The sequence below is a fragment of the Zootermopsis nevadensis genome, unplaced genomic scaffold, assembly GCF_977971745.1.
Source record: "Zootermopsis nevadensis isolate Lab colony 2312 unplaced genomic scaffold, Znev_1.0 Znev_ptg000027l, whole genome shotgun sequence".
Taxonomy (NCBI): domain Eukaryota; kingdom Metazoa; phylum Arthropoda; class Insecta; order Blattodea; family Termopsidae; genus Zootermopsis; species Zootermopsis nevadensis.
In genome coordinates this window covers 2,953,617-2,975,068 of record NW_028259159.1, presented here as the reverse complement: position 1 = coordinate 2,975,068, position 21,452 = coordinate 2,953,617, and the positions used below count along the sequence as shown (strand labels likewise).

The window sequence follows — 21,452 nt, the reverse complement described above, 5'->3', positions numbered from 1 at the left end:
CGGTGCCTGGGGGTATAGCTGGGCCACCCTACCTCCGGGGGCTGTAAATACGGAGGTCTGGTCCTCCTTGTTGGGGGTTGGACGTGGGGCTGACAACCCCACCCTGTAAAAAGCAACATGTTACGAAATGAGATGAAGCAACTGCCGGATGAAGTCGTTCACGGCGGACTGGCAAACAGATTGTCTGTGAATGAGGAAGAATGGAAGAAGCTTTTGAAGTAGGCCAGGGCCCACACAGGGCTGTAGAGCCAATGATGATCATGATGAAGGCTCTGTTATGTAATGATCGAAAATATTTGTTTTGATTCTTTAATACTTCCTACATAACTGTAGAGGAATCGCGTTGAAATTTGTTAGGTGTTGTTAAACACTGCTTCCAATGATCGTACATTTGAAGAAACTGTTACATGTAACTGGCGCGCTGTAATGATTTTGGAATAAATAAAATGTTATGTAACTTTTCTTGTTTTGCGGTTTGCCATGTAGTGGCGTGTAAGAAGCCGAGAGATTTCTATGGTGGGCATTTCTCATCTAGCCATTGCCCACAAACAAATACAAATTTATTCATTTTCATTATCTGATCCTGAGAGATTTCCGCTTCAAGCAGGCTCGAAACGAGAACGTGACGTTCTTGTATCTGGTTATCCTGGTTGACGCTTTTCGTGCCTTTCTTTCAATATATCAATGCATATATAGGCCACTACCACTTCCTGAAACATCTAATATTATGTTACCCATAAAAATTTTATCATTTGACGTTGCATTTGCGAAAGTTATGTAGTTGAGAAAGAGTAATTAAATAAAGAAAGAGCCACTTCTCTAGTTTAGTGCATGTGTGAGTTTCAGAAAGACTTGCGTGGGCTTTGTAAGGAAGTTATGTCGATGTCCAATGTCTGAGGCAGAGTTAACTAAATTGATGTTCAACGGACAGCGGCTTATTATACTAGTTAGAGTGTACATATTTCGCAGATGTAAAAATGACTATTTTCCGGCAAGCGATCTTTTATTTTCGTTCCATTTAACGACTAAATACATTCTGTTCAACTTGACAACTTCCTTTACTCTCCCACCTTGTACGAAGTTTAATGGTGTGATTAGAAGAGTGGTGAGGAATAAGACTCCAAGTTTTGGAGCAGGTCGCTGCGACCCTCAGAAACGTGGAAGAGGAACCGTGTTACAAACACCAAATATTTGACGTCTTGAATTATTTCGTACGCCACTGTGAGTACATTTTGATTCCGAATATTGAATATGGATCATGGCGTCGTTTCGATCTTGATACTACACAAAGGCGTTATATTTTTTGTTGTTGCAAATTAACATGTTCAGGGTCAACACGTTGTAACAGTAATTGCATGTGTGAAGGATTGTTTGTTCTGTCCCCTTCTTCATCAACAACCACAGTTTTACAGGTCTCTGAATCAGAAAAGGTTTTTCCTCTGTGATTTAAATTCTTTTTATGGCGTTACAAATAGTTGATTATTAATTTCGAAGTGGTCAAATGAACCAGATAACATCAACCAAGACCAAGGTTTAGAATGCATGAGTAGCGTAAATGACTGCCTCAGTATCGCTCCCACGTTGGAGCGTCATAATTCTTTTATTTTCTGAGATAAACAGATTTTGATGCATCATTATCGTAAGTAATGATGGTAGAATATTTAAGTATATGAGTCGTATTTACCACTGACATTATGACCTTGCTTGATCTCATGAGGATCGGCTTGGTCTTTTATGTTTATTCATGTAACAAATATGTTTTCCTGTCGTTTGTTGAAGTAATCATATTTTACGAGATTTATAGCTCGCGTTATGGCTCGTATTTTGCTTTCTGTTAGCGTTTGTTTCTTAATTAATATTACCACAACATGCCACTTGCCTACTTTATATAGCAATGAATGGCTGATGACTATTAATGTTGCCGTAAGGAGGATATGAAAGGAAGTGATGGTTATCTTTATTAAGTTACTGTATTTCTTGGAGGTATTCAGAAATACGAATATAAAAAGCTACAATGTGTGTTATACTTCATTAAGTTTGCGGGACATGCGTAGGCCAAGTAGCGTCTAATGGCAAGATTGTGAATGACGAATTTGAAATGAAGCGAATGTGGCCTATTGTAAGACATTCTGGACGAAATTAGTGAATCTAGCAAATTCGAATCAGTATTAAATCTCTATGACGAGTTTTTAAGCCGAGATCTCTCGAGTATAAAGCAGGGATCTGTACGGATCGTTTTAATACACACCGTTCCCCTTTTGAATTCTAGTATTCCGAAGTACTTCTTCCTTTCAGGTCTTTACAAGGTCAACATTCATCACCATCCTTACATCTCATTCGATACAACGTAACATCTGAAGTTGATAGATTGTAATCAATGAAATTGTACTTTAATTAACACGAGTTGTGTAATGTCGATCCAGGTCTTGTATCCGCAGAAGACTGGTGTTGGGGATTGAAATCCAACTCAGACTATGGCTACGTATTTCTTTATTGCTTTATGATATTGGGTGCTTTACGATACGATGTTCTGCTTTTCCGCCCAGAGAGTCGTATCGCTTGCCTTAACCTCTGCAGAGTGCGAGATACGAGGGCACGAATCGAGCTGTAGCGGCTAAGATGATAGGAGGAACGGGATTGAATAGATGGCGAAAGAAATTGTTTCTTAAAAGAATTTTTTGTTTACTCCATCCTGACGTTTACAAGTGACAAGACACGAAATAGCTGTACTTGGCTGTACAATGTTAGTGGGCAGGTTGGCTCTGAGAGGCTGCTCGTAGGCTCGTCTGGAATTCGTTCGCTGTCTGCTGAACCTTGTCCAAAGCCGTGCGGGTGATCTCTTGCAAGTTCTGGCCGGCCGCCTGTGCGTCGGGCGTGATTGCATTTACAATCTGTGCACAGGAAAGCTTAATTAGCGACTTAATTATTATATCTTCTCTTCGGACTTAGTTTGTTTTGGGTTTCTAATTGTAAAATATTGGCCAATCTGAGATTTGAGGTTTCCACCGCAGGTACCATTCCAGGTCAGTCACCTCCCACTCTACGTCCATTTTCAGGTTTTTATAACTGCCTTCTATCCTCCTCCCTCACAGACGTTGACCTGAAGATTGCAACAGCAATGTTTATCGAAACATTTGGAAAACCTTCAACAAACGACACGACTTATCCCCGAAGGTGAAAATTATACATTAACCATTTGAAGCCAAGGTCTGTCTAAATAAAATTGAAAAATTCAGTCCGCACCTCAAAGAAAACACGTCTCCATTGCAAAGATCACTTGGTTAATGCTGGAAAACTGCGTTCAAAATGCAGAGTTGTTAAAGCAGATAGTGCATGGGCCTAGATTTGCCACTGGGCTTTAAAGGGTCAAAACTCCAGCATTGAAAATCTAAGGACAGGGATTAGATTTTGAGTTTCTTGATCTATCATCGTTTTCGTTGCACCAAATGCATTTACTATTCTCTCGAAAACGCCAATTTGTTACATTGCATACCTGTTATTTCCAGACCTTGTTTGTGTTTCCATTTGAATATACGTTAAACTCTTCGATATGTGCTCCATACTAAGTCGTGGCTCACCTTTTGGGCTTCCTCAAAAAAGGATTGGAGTCCGGAACTGAATGAAGTTTGCAGGTCCTGAGCGGTTCTTGTCACTTCGGGATTCTCGGTCTGCAGGTTTGTAGCGGTCTCGTTCCATTTGGCTGCAACCGACTGCAGGAGACTGGAGATTGCACCCTGTTGGGTTGAAGCCTGCAAACGGAGTTTGATCAGCCCCATATCACAAAGAATACTGAAATATGGCGGTGTGTAGGTCGACCGAGCCTTAACTGGGACTCCGAAAATTTCTGTCGATCACATGTCGGGCGTTTACATCTTAGTTACGTGTGTGTTTCCGATTTGTTGACACATTTTTTGGTTATTTTTTGCGCTGTGTTATCTTCCTAATTTATGTAATATAGAATCAGTTTTAAAAATTAACGCGAATTGTAGATAAGAGTTTGGAATGAGACGGTTCGTAATAAACTATTTTTAAATCGGAAATATATTAAAATAAGCAATCAGAAAAGCTAATAAAGATGTTACAAAATGTGCAAATCCAATGTACTAAAGTATTTGCCACGCAAAATAATTGTTTAAGAAAAGTAATCATTTTGTTAGTAATAACTAGAAAGAACTGAGGCCAAACAAATAAAAGACAAATGTTAATCCACAATTTATCGTTTTTGTTTTCCAAATTATGGCCCCATTATAATCTTACAACAAAAGTGCATGATATAATCAAGAAAAAAATTGTCATATGAATGTTACGGAATATAAATACTTAGGTACTTGGAATTTCAGAAAGAAAACAATTTTGAAACAGACCAATAATGCATCCGTATTTGAAAATAAAAAAAATGCGCTGAAAGACAGGAAGCAACGTGTTTGATTTGTATGTGGGAGGTTCTGCAGTGTATCAAAAATTGAACCTTTGAGATGATGCAGATGTCCTCAAGCAGCTTACCTCGTTCTGGATCTGTCCGACAAACTCTCCCACTGTGCGTGCAAAGCTCAGGGACTGATTATGCAGAGTGTTGGCCACGGTCTCGGGCTCAGGCAGCCCCAGAGCTTGTGACACTTCGGTGGCCACGCTGCTGACAGCTTGTTGTGCCTTGGTTACAGCTTCCTGCAGCTGGTTGACGGCGGAACTCGTGTCCGTTGAGCGTCTCACCCTACCGGCCTCCAGGACCTGTTCCATAATGCACTAAGATAAATTACTGGATTTGATTTCCAACATCGCCATCATCATCAGCTGCAAGTTTTAGGCCTGTTGAGCTATTTCAATCTGCAGGTTAGTCGAACCGATTCTCTCATCTCATCGGCGGTCGACCTCTCGCTAGTCTTTCTTCAGGGTGGTAGTCAAACAGCTTCCGAGGAATTTGATAAGTGGACGTTCATAAAACATGCCCTTATCAGTTGCATTGATGGTTTCTAATATTATATATTTTAATATGCCTATTTGTGCTAAGGACCGTGATGTTACATCGCATTGTTCGTTAAGAAGAAATTGCGTCGATATTGACAGAATAAAGCCCTCCTTTAATAAACCACGCAGAAAACTTATCTGCTTCATTCGTCTGTTTATTTTTCGTAGATGACCTGGGCCACAGAAGTACAATCATAGACACGGGATAGCATGAAACGTGATATTTGAACTGCTAGTGTTCATATTTAAGCTTATTTGATGTGATTCTTTTGTAAATATTTTGTCTCACATATAATACACGTTAATAAAATTATGCCATATTTATTTCAAGTAGTACAATATAAGTACGGATAATGAAAATATACTCGTGTATTTTTGTAGATGCTTACAACATTTAATCCATCTGTTGGCGAAATTTCAGTTGAGTGGTCACCTGGCATTGGATATGTATGTCTGATTGTAAACATTAAAAAGGATTTGATATAATTTTGAGAAAATATGCACGGAAATGTGTTACAATTAAATATCAAAACATCTTCAAACAAAACAGTATCTGAAGATAGAAGCAGTAGGTTCCTTTGGTACTGTAACCACCTTCGAGTCGGCGGGGTGTCATAACTTAGAAGACCGCAGTCTACATTTGCACCGTCGTGGTTACCTCAGATCATACAGAATGTATTTGAAAACGGAAATTTTGTTGTATTAGGAAATTTCGAACATTACGTGCAACTAAACTTCCTGCTGGTGAAATGCAGGCAGTTGGAGATTCAGAATATTTTAATAAAATCGGCAATATGAAATCAAAAGTAAATAGAAGAAATTATTATGGTGTTCTTAATGACAGCATTTTCGATTCATAAATGGCCTCAAAGGAATGAACTTATTTAAATTTTGTTCGAATATTTACCATTACACATTTTGTAAACGACGTCTATGTGAGAATGGAAAATTCCGCATTTTAAACTGTAAACTGTAAAATATAGGGTGATAAGAAAAATGAGGAATTTTGAAATTTCTGCTGACAACGCTTATTGTATTATCTTTTTTGTTGCTTTTACGAAGTCTTCTTCGCGTGATATCCTCAAAATTTCGTGCTTAGCGAATATTGCTCATCACACTTAGCTTTCTTTGATTCTTTGATGATATGTACTTCAGATAAGTAATTTGTTCACAAGAGATCAAAGAACTATGAAGACGGCTTTACTAACCTGTGTGAAACAAAGGAGTGTTGCAACAGTCACGAACAATGCCCTACTGACTGCCATTTTTGAAACGCGGTGCTCTGCTGCTGTTGTTACGGACACTGAGGTCTGACGACAGACGCAGTCCCTTATTTATACGATGTGCTGGCGTTTATCAAGAGACTTAATAATCCCCGAGCCCTGGCCACCTTTGGACTCAAGACCCTGACCAAGTGAATGATGTATGACTCCCACCTTCTTTCGGTTTTCCAATTCGGTTTGGAATAAAACTAGCGATAGTTGTTTGAGGGGTCATGATGTGGAGTACAAGACGATAATTTATGTTATACACGTACTGTACGACTCTTTTGGTAAGACATTGCCCATATATTGGGCACAGTCGAAATTTGCTTCATATATTGTATTAAAAGCTGGCTGTGATACGTAGGTGTAGTTAAAGTTAACTTGAGTAATCACGAGTGGGAAGTTCTGCTAGCGACGTCCATGTGGACGTACTTGTCTGTTATGAAATCTTTTATCAATATCTTTAATTGGTCTAATATTGAATAATTAAAGTGCATTAATTAACGGTCACTAAGTCAGTATTTTGCCCACAGTGCAGATTTCCTTAAACATTAATCATCTGATCCTTTTAATAGAATTATGTTGTGTTTTCTTTAATTATGATGATGTCTTTGAAAGCTGTTGGCTTAATTGTTTGAGGTCGATAGATCGGCAGGATTATCTGTAGACTGGGACACAGGACGAGGCGAGAGAAGTGGGAGTGTTGTATAAATTAGGAAAAATTCGGCAAATAATTATTCGCATTTATTTTTCGTGTATTGTTCACTGTTTTGTATATTTAACAAAATACAAGGTAAATTTTAGGAATATGCTATGTAGTGTAATATGCTTTTAAACGGTAAGCTTGTTTTCAATATTTCTTGTATATCTGCACTAATGAAAAGTTTCAAAGAATGCGTTGGAAAATGTGTGTTTTTCAACGGAGTATTTCTTTTTGGCGTGTCCGTTGTGTGCGAGATGTGCTCATCCTGTGTGTTGCTTAGTCTCATCCGTGACATTGCGGGTTACTGCATGATAACGGAATGAACATGTGTTTACTAAATGATTGACTCTCATGGTGATAATAAGGACAAAGGTCATTTGGTCATCTGTACATAATTCAGGGGCAAACAGAACGCCGGCTCTATATTGATGACTAAGGGATTTTATTCACAGCTTTAGGGGTTCTGGTTATTTTTTTCAACTGCTTATGATGTATAGTCTCGAGTAATGGAATGATGAATAGGAAACTGTGTGGCAGGAAGAAATAGTGGCCTATTTTAAGGTACTGCCCCAGAATTCGCTGAAACCGCTGGCACGAAATTTTGTGTAACCTATGTGTTTTAACTGATCCCCGAGCAAAGTTTACCTTAGTTTCATCACATTTACATTGCGTTTTACGGATTTATGCTTCGAATCGCTACCAACGAATAGCCTGATCTGACTCGTGGTTTTCGTCTGTTACTTCAGTCCGTCACACTCTCCCTCCCTGTTAATTTCTAGGACAGTGGGATTACTTCCAAGTAAGTCACGATCACATCCTTCAGAATGTATCCAGATTCACAGTTCACGATAATCGTAGCAGCATATTATATTAGTAATGGGAAATTATTTTCTTTTTTGGGGCTCTGTGTATATATTTAGAAGTGACCGCGGGCCGTAGAGCCCCACAGAAAAATAGTATGTACTGAAATGCTTAAATAGCTATCAATAATCTGCTCTGATTAAACATAACACTATGGCTATACCAAGATACGTCACGTAGTATGTTATTATTAAAGCGGGCGTGATGCCTTGTAGTCAATTTGGTGATCTCGAGGCGCTAGTAATCCAAAAACTAGAGTGTGCCCCACTTAACGTCTGTAGTCTGTATTATAAGACACTGTTTACTATTTTGTGCGTGTGTTGTTTGTCTGGCGAAGTTCTCAGTAATTACGCCAGATTACATACAACTTTATTTTACGTTCTGCTGCTATTTGGCATATTCTAGAAGTAATTTAAATATGGGTGACGTAAATATTTGGATGACATAACTGCTAATATATTTTTTAATTGAAAGGCCTGGTAAAGGGAGAAATGAGATAAAGAATTGGAAGCACGAAGGGCATGAAGTAAACGAAGGTGTGGGTCAAGGAATGAATGTACAAAAAAAATTGTCCCTGCTGAAATGAACGGGCCCTTTTTGGTAGTTATTAACAATACCTTTATATCGCTTCGGGTTGGATTTAATTTGCATTGGGACGTAGTTTCCTCTTATTGGAAGCTAGCTAACAGATTCGATCAGTCTCATGCGTTACTTAAGTCAGTGATCATAAGAATTGAGAAATAATTTTATTGCATTTTGAGGGTTACAAATGACACGAGGAAATCACGCATGTGGCAGGCTAGTTATTGAGCGGGCTGGTTTTGGGTGACAGCATGCAGGCTGCTCTTGAATTCGTTGGCTGTTTCCTGCACCCTGTCCAGAGCTGTGCGAGTGATCTGCTTCAGATTCTCGCTGGCTGACTGTGCGTTGGGGCCGATGGCATTCACGATCTGTAACGCAAATATGTCGTTTTATACTTTAATATTATCTTAAAGTGATGGCATTCACAACTGAAACAGAAATGTATCGTTCCGTACTCTGATAACCTGTCAGACTTCATTTACAACGGCGAAGTTGTCCTTGGCACTTAACTAAGCACCATGTCGTGAAGACGTGTGGGAGAGTAGTATAGTTCCACGAATTCTTAACCATGGCACTAGATGGGTGCGAGTATTTAGCTTAAAGTCCCGACTACGTTAACCCCCGAGTACAGAACCCCGGTATCCATTAGATAGAGAGGTAGGCGGGTTTTAGAGCCTGTCTGGACATTGTGGCGAAGAGAAGAATCCTGCCCCACCAGGTATAAAACCTCGGTGATCCAGCCTTTTGCCTAGTCAATATTTCTTCCTCCCCCTTGGTTCTGGTTAACAATTCTCTCTGGTCTGGTCCTTCCCTTAACATATTTTAATCCACGTACTTCCTACCATGCTAAACTAAGCCCTGAAGATGGAAGCATTATGTTCCTCCAAACTGATAGTATCTGCCTACAAGTCCACAAAGGCGTTATAATCCAGCAGACCGCTATCGATTGATCTTCTTTGTACTTTATGATAAATTTTCGAATGTGTCGCATTTCACCTTTTGGACTTCATCGAAAAAGGACTGGAGCCCAGAGCTGAAAGACGTCTGTACTTCCTGAGCAGTTTTTCTCACTTCAGGAGTGTAGGTCTGCAGGCTTGTGGCGGTCTCATTCCACTTCGTAGCAACAGACTGTAGCAGGCTGGAGAATTCACCCTGATGTGCGGTGATCTGTAACGAGAGGCATTTCTGATTTGTGATCGATTTATAGAATTAACAGTCTTTTTTATTATTACGTCTTTCAACGCTTAAGATAATCGAATTTGAACTGAATGTTTTGAATATTGCTAATATTTCCTTCCCAAAACCCTTCCTTGCTTTGCATGTCATGTGAGATGACGTATCTGCTAAAAGGATCTTGTCAGCTTTTGTCTCAGTTGCCTTGTATTTATTTCTGTTATTTGGACTTTTAAGAAGTTAGCTCATCTCACAAAATTCGACTATAAATTTAGAGACATTATTTGTGTACAATCGATTTATTCCAGTACCATTCCTGAAGGATGCTTATCTTTCAGCCCGTAGTCAATTCGATGTGTTCCTTATATATATATATATATTACATCCGTGATACGGTCCCTCCAAAACACTGATCACAAGATGTTAATTCGGCTGTAAGAGGCCTGATTTGTTCTCGGAAGGTATCGGTTCGATCTTGGACATTCTTACTAACTTTGTGTTGATTTCCCCACATTCCTCAGACGATGAATGACGCTTATACTTATACTTTGAATGTACTCGGTTCGAATCTTGGTCAGATTGTCGTATGACATTATTTCCCCTGTCTTTGAAAGTGGATGATTTGATATTTCCTTCAAATATTCCACGATCGTTTTCCTTTGTATCCCTTTCAAAATGGCATTCATGCTTATCTTTCCAGCTAATTACAAGATATATGGTAGCATATTCTATGAAACAGCCTTTAAATAAGCTGTCAGTTTAGGCCAATGCGTTCGTAGGGACTCACCATGACTGATTCTCATCTCGTTCCTTATGCGTTAATCCTCATACCTCAGTCGACTTCAAGCAACCCATCCTCTGAAGATGACACAGAGCTCACTCACCTCGTTCTGGATCTGTCCGACAAACTGTCCCACTGTGCGTGCAAAGCTCAGGGACTGATTATGCAGAGTGTTGGCCACGGTCTCGGGCTCAGGCAGCCCCAGAGCTTGTGACACTTCGGTGGCCACGCTGCTGACAGCTTGTTGTGCCTTGGTTACCGCTTCCTGCAGCTGGTTGACGGCGGAACTCGTGTCCGTTGAGCGTCTCACCCCACCGGCCTCCAGGACCTGTTCAAAGGATATGCATGCCACTCTATGTCATTATCGGATCGAATGCGTAGACACAACGAAAAGCTGCAAGTAAAAGTGGGGATAATGTTTTTCATGCAAGCGAAAAAATAAAGTTTTAAAAGGTTCTAATTTAAAAATACGCGGTATTTATGCTATAGTGCCACTGGACTTCTGACTGCCACTATTTCTACACATTTTCGCCATTTAGCCTATATTATTTCGTTTATACGGTACATAGTATCATATGTTTTTACTGTTACTCGTAGGATCACTTTTAACTCTTCACACTCCCAGTCAGAATTTTAAAATCGGATTTAAAATTGTGGAATTCCGCGTGAGGAATTACATGAAAGGAAACATTTAGACCATAATTTAGAAAAGTTATAATTGTCACTTTGGCTTTAATGATAAATGACCTAGTTGATTTTACTGACCTGTGAGAAGCAAAGAACTGCACTAGCCGCGAGAATTGCTCTGCCGATTGCCATGTTGCGATGCTGCTGGACACTGAGGTCGGAGAACAGGCTGCTTCATTTATATCTTCCGCCGATATTGACAAAGAAGCAATCCGTCTTTCTGATGTTGGCCACCTTTGGACTAAAGGCCCTGCCAGCTGCATGGCGTATGACCTCTACCTTGGCTAGGGTCTCGAATCTTCACAGTCTGGAATATGTTCACTTGGATGGGGTGTTATAAGGTTGCGGTGGTGCTCACGAGACGACAACAGTTTATAGTTTCACGAAGATTAAACAGCCTGTTGAGATACTTCTCACACATCCGGAACCATTGTAATAATAATTAATGAATTACTATTTACGTATTATAAGTCGTCTGCGTTTTTAGGATTTTAGCCTATAATAAAAATGGGCTGAAATAAAAATGTATGAGATTGTCTAAAAAGTCTTCTTTGATGCAGAACCAAGCTTCATGAAGGCAAAGCTGTGTATCGAAAATTTGCGCATAATAAATATGTGTCATGAATCAATCAACAAGCTTAATTTGGGCTGTGATGCCTTGTGGTCTTGTAAATGGGTACCAGCGTTTAGGAGAAGACGTGTGAATTAGTGCCTACCTTCCGTGTAATATACACCAAAAGCTTATCACTACTTATGTGTCCAGGTTCTTACATCGAACTCAGGTTTTAATTTTGGGCAATTTATTCCTTAGAAATGCCTTTGCACCCGTTGAAATCATTTAATGTATGTTCTGTAATAGTAGATATTATGTAAGTTCTTTACTCGAAGCACATAAATACTTCCACAGTTTGCTTGCTGTCTGAATGCATACATACCTGAATGATTTTTAGCTTATACCTGCATTAATTATTTTATGAGGGAAAATTTGTGTCTTCATCCATGTGTCTGCCCCGTAGTAAAAACTTCTGAACCACTGGACAGATTTTAATTAAATTTGTTGTGGACTTCATATCATTAGAGGCGTGAACATTTTTCTATATTTAATTTCAGTATCAGTATAACAACATGGCAGCCGTCATCTTCTTTTCATCTTGTAACTGTGTAAGTCCCCTGTGTGTCATTTTGTCGTCACTTTTATGAAGTTTGGAGAACATACAGAATGTATCGGTACATCGCAAGCTGTTTTAAAGTACTAGCCGTGCGTCCTGTTATTACATTTATGATTGATACATGTTAGAATTAGTATATTTTCTAGCTACTATTTGACTTTGAAGTCCATCGAATTGTGGTGTATGGTTTCTTTGGAGGGCAAAGTTCGCTTAGAACTAGTTATGTGTAACACCGCCCACTGACTTGCTGTGTGTGCCTGACATTTCCTGAGCAGTCCACAGAAATATCGATATTTAAGAAATTCCCTGACTAGAATGAAGACGTATTTTACTATCATCATGCAGATCTGACACCTCCAGTAGCCTTTATTTCCATTTATATCCCTAAAACACATTTTAACATTTTGTTTGATAGTAGGGCTCGGTCTCTAGAGTTATATAAACCCACACTGCGTCACAGACCAGAAGCCTACATGATAATTACTGTAATGCGGCTGCACTTTGCCGTCTTTATTTCTAACTACACCAGCCATAGCCATGTGTTGGGTACTGATCATCCGTGCAGCTGTTAAAACTTCCATTGCTGTCTGTTCAAGGCGACATCATGTATTGTTGGGGAGGTCGTCAGCTCTTCATTTGGGTATGCCGAAGAACATGAGTTACCGAAGCGGAGGTACTCTTCTGGTTCTTTGATAGTGATTGATTCTCAGGTTATGTAATATCGTTGTTTCAACTACGTATGTACCATGTGGTTATACCATAAGCCTGTTTTTCTTTGGAACTGAACGCAGTTAAAAATGGAACTTCGTGTACTAGGTTGTGAAGATCTGAGCTGGATTGAATTTGCTCGGGATAAAGTCGGATACCTTTTTTTATCCGTTATGAACATTCTAGTTCAACAAATGAGACGAAAACTTTGAACAGCTAAGGATCACTCTGTTGACGAATGCAGCACCTTCGCCATGGTTAGAGTTAGATTATGTCTTGACTTGTATGACAGCTTGATCTCAGATTCGTCATACGACATAGGATCAAAGTGTCCAGATAAGCCGCCATTACAACATAAGGAGAGTTCACTGCAGGTCAGGATCAGCATTTATAATTGTAGTATTTTATCTTCAGGCCTTGGACAATTCCAAGTCCAACGCGCCAACATAAATCTAAATAGATATCCTAATGTCTCCGAAAGTCTGCCTTGTTCATGATTGTACATAGAATTTAACCCTTTCATTGCCATTCCATCTAGGTATCGGTCTTCCAGTGTACCTTCTTTTTTGTGGACAGTAATTACAACTTTCTCTGGAATATATGACTTTTTTCCGTGTTTGCGCCATGTTATTTTTCTACGCTAAAATTTTGTCTGCAGTGCCATTAATAGTGATGTAACACGTTCACTTGTAAGTTTTCTCAATTGTTCTGCTACAAGATTTTCATAACCAAGAAATTCACATCAAGTCCAGTGAGCCATGAAAAATGTGCAAGAATGTATTTCAGAAATATGCACGCTCCAAATTGAGTTCTGTACACCTTTTTACTTTCATAAACTTCCTGTGATCACGAGGAGCAATATGAGCTTCTGAGGTGGGAGCAAATGTAGTTTAATTAAGGGGCGTTGGAGTGTTTTATAGTGATGCATATTTGAAAATAATGTTATTTAAAAAGCTTATGTTTCAGAAAATTCGTCTCTTGCTTTGTCCGCCCACTTGAATAATCAATCTCCCTAACCACTGTGCAGATTTCGATTAAATTTAGAAAATGTCGTCTACATGAAAATTTGTTGGTCAATCTAATCCCTGTTTATCTTTTGTAATCTCAAATTACAGGATTTCAAATTTAATTCTATGAATTATCAAAATTGAGTTATATTAAGAAATATGGATACAATTTTATATTTTAACGAAATACAGAAAAGATTATTGTTGTCTGTATGTAGTGTCGCATCAAATGTTAATTAGGTTTGTCACCAGTACAGTTAATGATTCTGTGCGGTGTAGCAAGTGTAACAGAACACAGGGATACAGAACCAGCTGTCTTAACAGAATTCAGCATCCGACAGGTATCTTTTTAAAACCCCGATTAGCAACTGCAATATTCATGGACTTCCTCAGCCCATCTACACGATTGCCAGTCGGCCTATAGTACCTTAAAATAGGCCACGGATATTTTTTCCACTTAGCAATATTTAATAGTATTTGATGGATTTGGAAATATTTAATGTTACAGTCTGGAGTAACTTGTTTTTGGATGCTGTAAATTATGAACGTGTGTTACTTGAATTAAAATGTAGTACAGCTCAGCTATACATTATGTTTTATTTATACAATGCAGTTGCATAATAATAGATTGGTTTATAAACTTTGCACTGAGTCAGTATTTATTGTATCTCTAATATCACGTAAAACGTTTTGCAATGAAATCTAATTTATTGCTAGCGTAATAAGTTTTACCTTCTCCAGATTACTTTGATATGAACAAAATGAAAGTGGACATAGCGTGTTTATGTTTCGTTTACGCTCCTGTTCCAATGTTGTTTTATAAATGTTATCATATTTTACTTTCCGGAAGAAACTATGTAATAATAGCAGGAGGAGGAATAATAATAATTATAATAATAATAAAAATAATTTTTACTCTCCGCAATGGTATTGATAGTACAATCAAATTAAGAGCGTTATGGAAATCACTGAAGTAGGAACGTAGGAAGCCAGGGGAAAATGTTCAGTGGTTGATCGCCACGCGTTTTGTTGCCAAAAACAAACAATAAACAGCTGTCGCTGTCACTTCTTTTGTTTGTTACGTGGGCTTGGCTGTAGTAGTGGAACTTGTTCTGGTGGCATTTTGTAGTGCGTTTTGTAGAATAATTCCCAACTGGTCCAACGCCGCTGACAATCCCTGCAGACTTGAGTTCAGATTCTGCATCGAGTTTCCTAACTGAAACAGACGTATCTACTTTTTAGTTTCTAGAAATGCACATTATTGGTATTTCTATAGAAATTAAACGATTTTTTGTTACGAAAATGATGGTTTAGGAACGGGAAACGAGACCTAATCGTCCGTAGTTCACGAGGATGATAATTATGGCAATTTACAAATGGAAATATTTAGATGTTATAAAACAGTTAGTTAATTACATCATGTTTTTGTGAATCGACTGACGTAATATTTTGGGCATCTTGTGGATTATCACCGCCCTTAAAGTGGTGATACAAAGTAGAGTACCTGACATGAGTTACATTTCAGTTAGTGAATATTTTAATGTAATGTATCCCAGTTCACTCACATGTTTCTAGAGTAATCGTTTTAACCGAATATTCGCATTGAACGGGATTTCTTAATCAGTGCAATGACTAGGATACTGTCTGGACGACTGGTGTTCATTTCCCGGCAGGGACAAGAATTTTTCTCTTTGTCACCACGTCCAGACCGGCTCTGTGGACCATCCAACCTCCTCCCCTCCTGCTCAGTGAGTACTCGGGGGTAAAGCGCCCGAAAAGTGAAGCTGGCCACTCCTGCCAATCTTAATAATGTGTGCAGCTGCCTTTATTCCTCCGACGTCTGCATTATGTGGTGCTTGTTCAAGAACCAGCGACAACGTCTTTTACTTTTACTTAACATGCACGACTGACTCATGTTTTAAAAGAATTGATCCACACTTATTTTTTTTTATTATTATTTATTTGACTGCAAATGGGTTTTTACCCGGTGGCAGTGGTCCTACAATAAGACACAACAAAACATAAGACAACAAAAACAATAAGAAACAACAGAACAATGAGACAGAACAAAACAATAAGACACAAAAAAACATAAGACAACAAAAATAATAACAACAGAACAATGAAACAGAACAAAACAATAACACAAAAAAACATAAGACAACACAAACAATAACAATAAGAAACAACAGAACAATGAGACACAACAAAACAGTAAGACAAAAAGACATAAGACACAACAAAACAATGAGACACAAAAAACATAAGGCACAACAAGAACAATAAGACACAACAAAGCAATGAGACACAACAATACAGTAAGACAAAAAGACATGACACAACAAAAACAATGAGACACAAAAAACATAAGGCACAACAAGAACAATAAGACACAACAAAACAACACACCACACTCAAAATAAAACAACTCATAATATTACAAAACCGTATAACCTAAAGTACATAACTTAAAAATTAATACCAACTAGACATAAGACAGTAACAGTAATGAATCACACGTTTCATCAGGACCTTCTCTTCACTTCACTACACTTATGAAGCCTTCCCATCCTCACCCCAATTTACCCCCCTTCACTGCACCCACCCATCTATTCCCTTTACTTCACCTCATTTATCACTTTCCTAACCTTCTTCCTAAACGTACTTGGTTTACAGGAGAGAGTCCCTAAAACCTCAGCAGGTAGCTGGTTCCAGAGTTGGATGGTCCTATTTACAAAGGAATATTTTCCGATATCTGTTCTTTGTTTTCTGCTCCTAACTTTCCGAATATGATCGACTCTGCTCAGGTAGTATGGCCTTTGCAATCTGTCACCTATAGCTTTCCATGCCCGATCTCCCGTGTACGCCTTGAAGAGAGCACATATTCGTGCTATCTTTCTACGCTGTGCCAGGGTTTCCCAGTTCGAATCGCTCCTGTGATATGCAAATTTACATGCTTTCCTTTGCACCCGTTCTAACGCATTTATCTGCCCCTCCCTGTAAGGATCGCAGCACGCCGCCCCATATTCCAGAATCGGACGCACTAGTGATGTGTAGGCTAGACTTTTAGTGTTACTATTCCCCTTTTTGAGAACACGCATTGTAAAATGAAGTGCCTTCCAGGCTTTTTTCACCGTATAATTTACTTGATCAGCCCAGCTTAAATCGCTGCTTAAGATAATTCCCAAGTATTTACAACTGCTCACTTCCGGAATTATTTGGTCCCGTAACGAATAGTTTAGTGGTTCCTTCACCCGACTTCTCGTGAAACTAACTGCCTTACTTTTACTTGGGTTAGTTTTCATATCATTTTCAACCGCCCACTCCCCCAGACTGTTTAGATCCATCTGCATCTTTTCTATATCTTTACTATTTATAATTTTCCTATATATTATACAGTCATCTGCAAAAAGTCTAATAGTCGATTCAATGTTCCTCCAAATATCATTTACGTACGCGAGGAATAGAAGTGGACCCAATACACTCCCTTGCGGTACTCCTGATGTTACTCTGACTTCCTCTGATAATTGCCCTCCTACTCTAACTCTCTGCGTTCGGCCTAAAAGAAATTCTCTTATCCATACGACTATCCTCGAGTCCACGCCCGATGCCGCGATTTTCATAAGCAGCCGATCGTGAGGAACTAAATCGAAGGCCTTCGAAAAATCGATTATAATCGCGTCTAACCTTCCTCCGTTATCCAGTGTGTCTGCAATGTCCTGACAAACCGTGATTACTTGACTTTCACATGAATATCCCGGCCTGAACCCATGTTGACCCTCGAATAACCAATTCTTTTCCTCCCAGTTTTTCCTCAGGTACGATGCTATAACGTGTTCCATTTGTTTGCAGACCACCGATGTTAAACTGACCGGTCTGTAATTTGTGACCAATGATCGATCACCTCCTTTGTAAATAGGAACCACTATGGCTTTTTTCCAGTCCCTTGGTATAGTGGCATTATTAATTGTTACGTCCAATAATCGCGCCAGGAATGAATGAATGAATGAATGAAGTCTAATGTACCTGACTTGACTCCCGGAATAGATCGTCGAAGCTATTTCTCCAGTCTTCCAGTGTCCTATTAGCTGTTTCCTGTGCATTGGTAAGATTGTTGTCCCCGCTGTCTCCGTCGACGGCTCTGCGGAACATCCTAGGTGTAGAGAGTCCGCCATTTAGCACCTGTTGGCAAGTAGAAATTTCTAGCGTGACTCAGATATCCACCAGTTAGTTTCACAGTCTAAGTATAATTTATAAATATACCAATTAATTAATTTGATGTTCTGCATGAAGTCTGTTATAGAGTTTTGAATTTTAACCCAGAACAAATGCGTAATACGGTACAAAAGCACAATCATAAACAGTTCCACCTCTGTATAATAGTCTTCCAGTTTCCTTCGTGACACTCGAGTCTAGGTCACCCTTGTTGCTAGGCAGCTGGTGATGACAGTTTGCCCCCCCCCCCCCCCCCCCAAGGAAAACTGCACAGTTACGAACATAGTTTATTGACGAGCAGAACATGTGTTCCAGCTCGAACATTACTTTTCATCGAGATCGTTTGATGAAGTTCGTGAAAAATTTAGCAGTGAAACTGGTAACAAAATTTCGGAACACAGGAATTTTTTATATGTGGCAATTGCTCATAGAGTGACAAAACAGCTGAAATTAAGGCCGTACTAATTTAAAGTAATGCATCATCTGCAAGAACGGGATGCGGCTACAGGAATTCAGTTTCGTTTCCTATTTGTGCATGAACGTGCTAAGTTTAATCGGAATTTGTTAAGCGTCAGCTTCGGAGATAAAATGTACGGGTTGTCAGGCACTACCTTACAATTAGATGTTCGTTTTATGTACTATACTTCGTGGAAACAACCACTTAATTTCTGAAAAGATATATCACTCATCTTTTAACATATACGTATAGATGTGTTTTTCCCCCATTTTGAAAGATCCTAGTTTTTATTATTTCAGACTTACCTGGAATATACAAAGAGCTGTAAGAAATAAAACAATTGGCTTGTTCGCCATGTTGTGAGTCTTGTTTTCCTTGCGCTGAAACTTCTACAACTGCTCTGTTATCATCGTTTTATTCCGAAGTACGCATACACGCAAATGCTCGATAGAAGGACTTTAATCCGTATCCTTGAAATAAATGCTTTTTAATGTTGCCAACGTTTTATGTGTATTAGGGTGTGCATGACAGATCACCATGATATGCGATAAGGATATTGTGTAAATGCATGATTGACTTAAGTCTCTAATTAGACATGAGTTCACAGTTATTTATTCAAATTGCAGAAATAAGAAACACACAGAGAATTATAGTTTAGAAGCCTTTTGGTAAGCCATCGCTTTTAAGACATAGACTCGATATTGGTGGATAATAATAAAACGAATTATATTGAAAACAGTTGAAATGTGATAACATTCTGGTCTACAAGTTTCAAGAGTGTTCAAAGTTTTCTTCACTGTCCTGTACTTTCACTTGTCACCGGAGAGCTAAAATAAATTAAATAGTCTCACTGCGTGTTCGTAACTGTGCATAGAAGTTTGACACCTGCCACCCGAAACGTATTGTAGGCCTAAACCGAGTAGGGTAAGTCTGGGTCAAGGAACAATAAGAGAGTGAACTTTGTTTTTATTTAGCCATGTCGAATACACATTTTAATTGATAAATGAAAAAAAATACAAATTTCTATTTTAGCTCTTGAATTTATTACACAAGTGCCCAACAAACTCAGCAGCAGAAGCAGTTGGACACAGTGAACTAACAAAGTTTATGCAAGGAATGGACTAAAGCAGTAGCCAGTTTAGCACAAACGGAGCTCTGTTATGTTGCAGTTAAAGTGTCGTACCATCAGTTAACTTACATTAGGAATTTTAGGCAACTTATACTACGGTTTTCCGGGATAGTACATAAAATTAGGCTACGGCCGTTTCCTTCCACTCCTTTCCAATTTATTATTCGCTGTCATCCTCTCATTCTACGCTATATAGTCTGACCTACTGAAAAAGCGTCGTTAAATAAACTATAAATAAATATACCACGCACCCAAAACAAGCTTCCCTTTTACACCACAATATGACTCGTGATACAAATTCTGACACTAATAGTCGTGTAAGTCTGTCATAATTTTGTTCTGATATTGCTTCAGCTGTTTTATTAGCAGTTCTTAATGACGCCTTAATAACACAAGCAATCTAATCATGCCAGCCATACTTTTATCAGCATTGAAACTAGTTTTAATCTTCTTCTTTTCCATTAATTTAAAAGTTGTTTTCTAAGTTATGTCAAAGTGATACTAAAACCAGTACTTTGGAGTATAGTTCTCCTTGGGAAGCTAACTAGTCGTTTACGTACAGAAAAATTCACAGGATATGGAATTCTTAAAACTTTACTTTTCTTATGAATTGAATTCATCTGAACAGTGCCATGTCTCATGTAAGAATTTCAGTCTTGTCGACAAGTAGCTGACAATGTCTGGCCATATGACAGCATTTTTCCCAGATGTCTTTCTGACCAGTTTCTTGGAATTTACCTCTTCGAATAAGAGGTAAATATATTTATATTTTAACAGAGTTGTGCCACGTCATAATGTTCGAGATCCTTCAGCTAAATGGTTACTGTTTCATTGATCGATACTGTACCCATGATCCGACGGTTTGACCGAATTCTTCGCAAGTTTCTCCATCGTCATGTTTGCGTTTACTTTCGTGGATTGCTGGAACGTCTTGAGAATTCCAACCAAGAGGTCATATATTTCCCTCTGCGTTGTCTTCTCAGCTGTGTTATCGTTCTTTCTCGATGGCTTACTTCCAGTATCAAATTCTTCTGAACTCGCGGAAAAATTCCTTCGTAATTCGCTCGTGTTCAAGTGCGTTCCGGTCACTGTATACGATTCAACGACGTTCTGAAATAAAACAGTTGAATAAATTCCCTTAAGAACTGCATGGAATTCAACTTATAACCTTTATGTTAAATTAACTTTAGACAAGATGGCTTAAACGTGTTACAAAATGTAAGCGGAAACGAACATGTCGATGTGTCGACGAAAGTAATTTCTCATTCACCACTGTTCGCAATTTATGCCCATGTCATGTGGTATCTTATAAAAAAGAGTATTGAAAATTATATGAACGGGAAGGTCGCCAAAAGGTCTGTCCAATTGTTCCGGAACTTGGAAGTCAGTGATTCAAATAGAAGGTATCGTGCTGAGCAGTAAGAAACTCGGGTAGACACTTCTTTTAGTCGAATCATTTCTTGGTTACAAGCAGAACTCTCCAGTTTTGGTTAGTTTGGCGATGAATAAGGTGATGAACAGTGATGACCAATTTAGAAACTAACGAAATAATTAAGCAACTCACTCCAGTGTGCAGGGTCCTTATTAAAATCTGATAGTCTCTCAGCTAGTCAATAAATGCTTCGCCTTTTATTGAACCCTAAAATTCATTACCCTGCTCACAGTTCTGCCCCCACCCCCCAGTCCCTATTCTGAGTAAGATGAACGTAGTCCACACCTTCACACCGCATTTTTCAAGATTTATTTTAAT

The 21,452-nt window shown here is 38.8% G+C and overlaps 3 protein-coding genes across 3 annotated transcripts; all 3 read right to left on the bottom strand.

Moving 5' to 3' along the window:
* Positions 1-2,658: 2,658 nt before the first annotated feature.
* LOC110829437 (uncharacterized) lies at positions 2,659-6,331 on the bottom strand. The gene is made up of 4 exons (XM_022063146.2): positions 6,174-6,331; positions 4,504-4,728; positions 3,579-3,749; positions 2,659-2,891 (listed from the first exon to the last, which is right to left on the bottom strand). Exons 1-4 carry the CDS (start codon positions 6,228-6,230, stop codon positions 2,745-2,747), a joined length of 600 nt encoding a protein of 199 aa, XP_021918838.2. The 5' UTR covers positions 6,231-6,331; the 3' UTR covers positions 2,659-2,744.
* A 2,190-nt stretch (positions 6,332-8,521) lies between these two features.
* On the bottom strand, positions 8,522-11,251 carry LOC110829453 (uncharacterized). The gene is made up of 4 exons (XM_022063184.2): positions 11,096-11,251; positions 10,434-10,658; positions 9,373-9,543; positions 8,522-8,744 (listed from the first exon to the last, which is right to left on the bottom strand). The coding sequence occupies exons 1-4, from the start codon at positions 11,147-11,149 to the stop codon at positions 8,598-8,600; spliced, it is 597 nt and encodes a 198-aa protein (XP_021918876.2). The 5' UTR covers positions 11,150-11,251; the 3' UTR covers positions 8,522-8,597.
* Positions 11,252-14,795: 3,544 nt separating this feature from the next.
* LOC110829454 (uncharacterized) lies at positions 14,796-19,044 on the bottom strand. Its single transcript, XM_022063185.2, has 3 exons — positions 18,879-19,044; positions 17,928-18,083; positions 14,796-15,117 (listed from the first exon to the last, which is right to left on the bottom strand). Exons 1-3 carry the CDS (start codon positions 18,927-18,929, stop codon positions 14,980-14,982), a joined length of 345 nt encoding a protein of 114 aa, XP_021918877.1. The 5' UTR covers positions 18,930-19,044; the 3' UTR covers positions 14,796-14,979.
* Positions 19,045-21,452: the final 2,408 nt, after the last annotated feature.

Excerpts from the sequence above, each read along its gene's own strand:
- LOC110829437 (XM_022063146.2), bottom strand. The coding sequence starts at position 6,230 with ATGGCAGTCAGTAGGGCATTGTTCGTGACTGTTGCAACACTCCTTTGT. Across the intron at positions 4,729-6,173 it reads CACTCCTTTGTTTCACACAG|GTCCTGGAGGCCGGTAGGGT; the intron begins GTTAGTAAAGCC and ends ATTATGGAACAG. Across the intron at positions 3,750-4,503 it reads TCGGACAGATCCAGAACGAG|GCTTCAACCCAACAGGGTGC; the intron begins GTAAGCTGCTTG and ends CTCCGTTTGCAG.
- LOC110829453 (XM_022063184.2), bottom strand. The coding sequence starts at position 11,149 with ATGGCAATCGGCAGAGCAATTCTCGCGGCTAGTGCAGTTCTTTGCTTC. Across the intron at positions 9,544-10,433 it reads TCGGACAGATCCAGAACGAG|ATCACCGCACATCAGGGTGA; the intron begins GTGAGTGAGCTC and ends CTCTCGTTACAG. Across the intron at positions 8,745-9,372 it reads TTTTCGATGAAGTCCAAAAG|ATCGTGAATGCCATCGGCCC; the intron begins GTGAAATGCGAC and ends TTTGCGTTACAG.
- LOC110829454 (XM_022063185.2), bottom strand. The coding sequence starts at position 18,929 with ATGGCGAACAAGCCAATTGTTTTATTTCTTACAGCTCTTTGTATATTC. Across the intron at positions 18,084-18,878 it reads CAGCTCTTTGTATATTCCAG|GTGCTAAATGGCGGACTCTC; the intron begins GTAAGTCTGAAA and ends ACTTGCCAACAG. Across the intron at positions 15,118-17,927 it reads TATTCCGGGAGTCAAGTCAG|TTAGGAAACTCGATGCAGAA; the intron begins GTACATTAGACT and ends CGTCTGTTTCAG.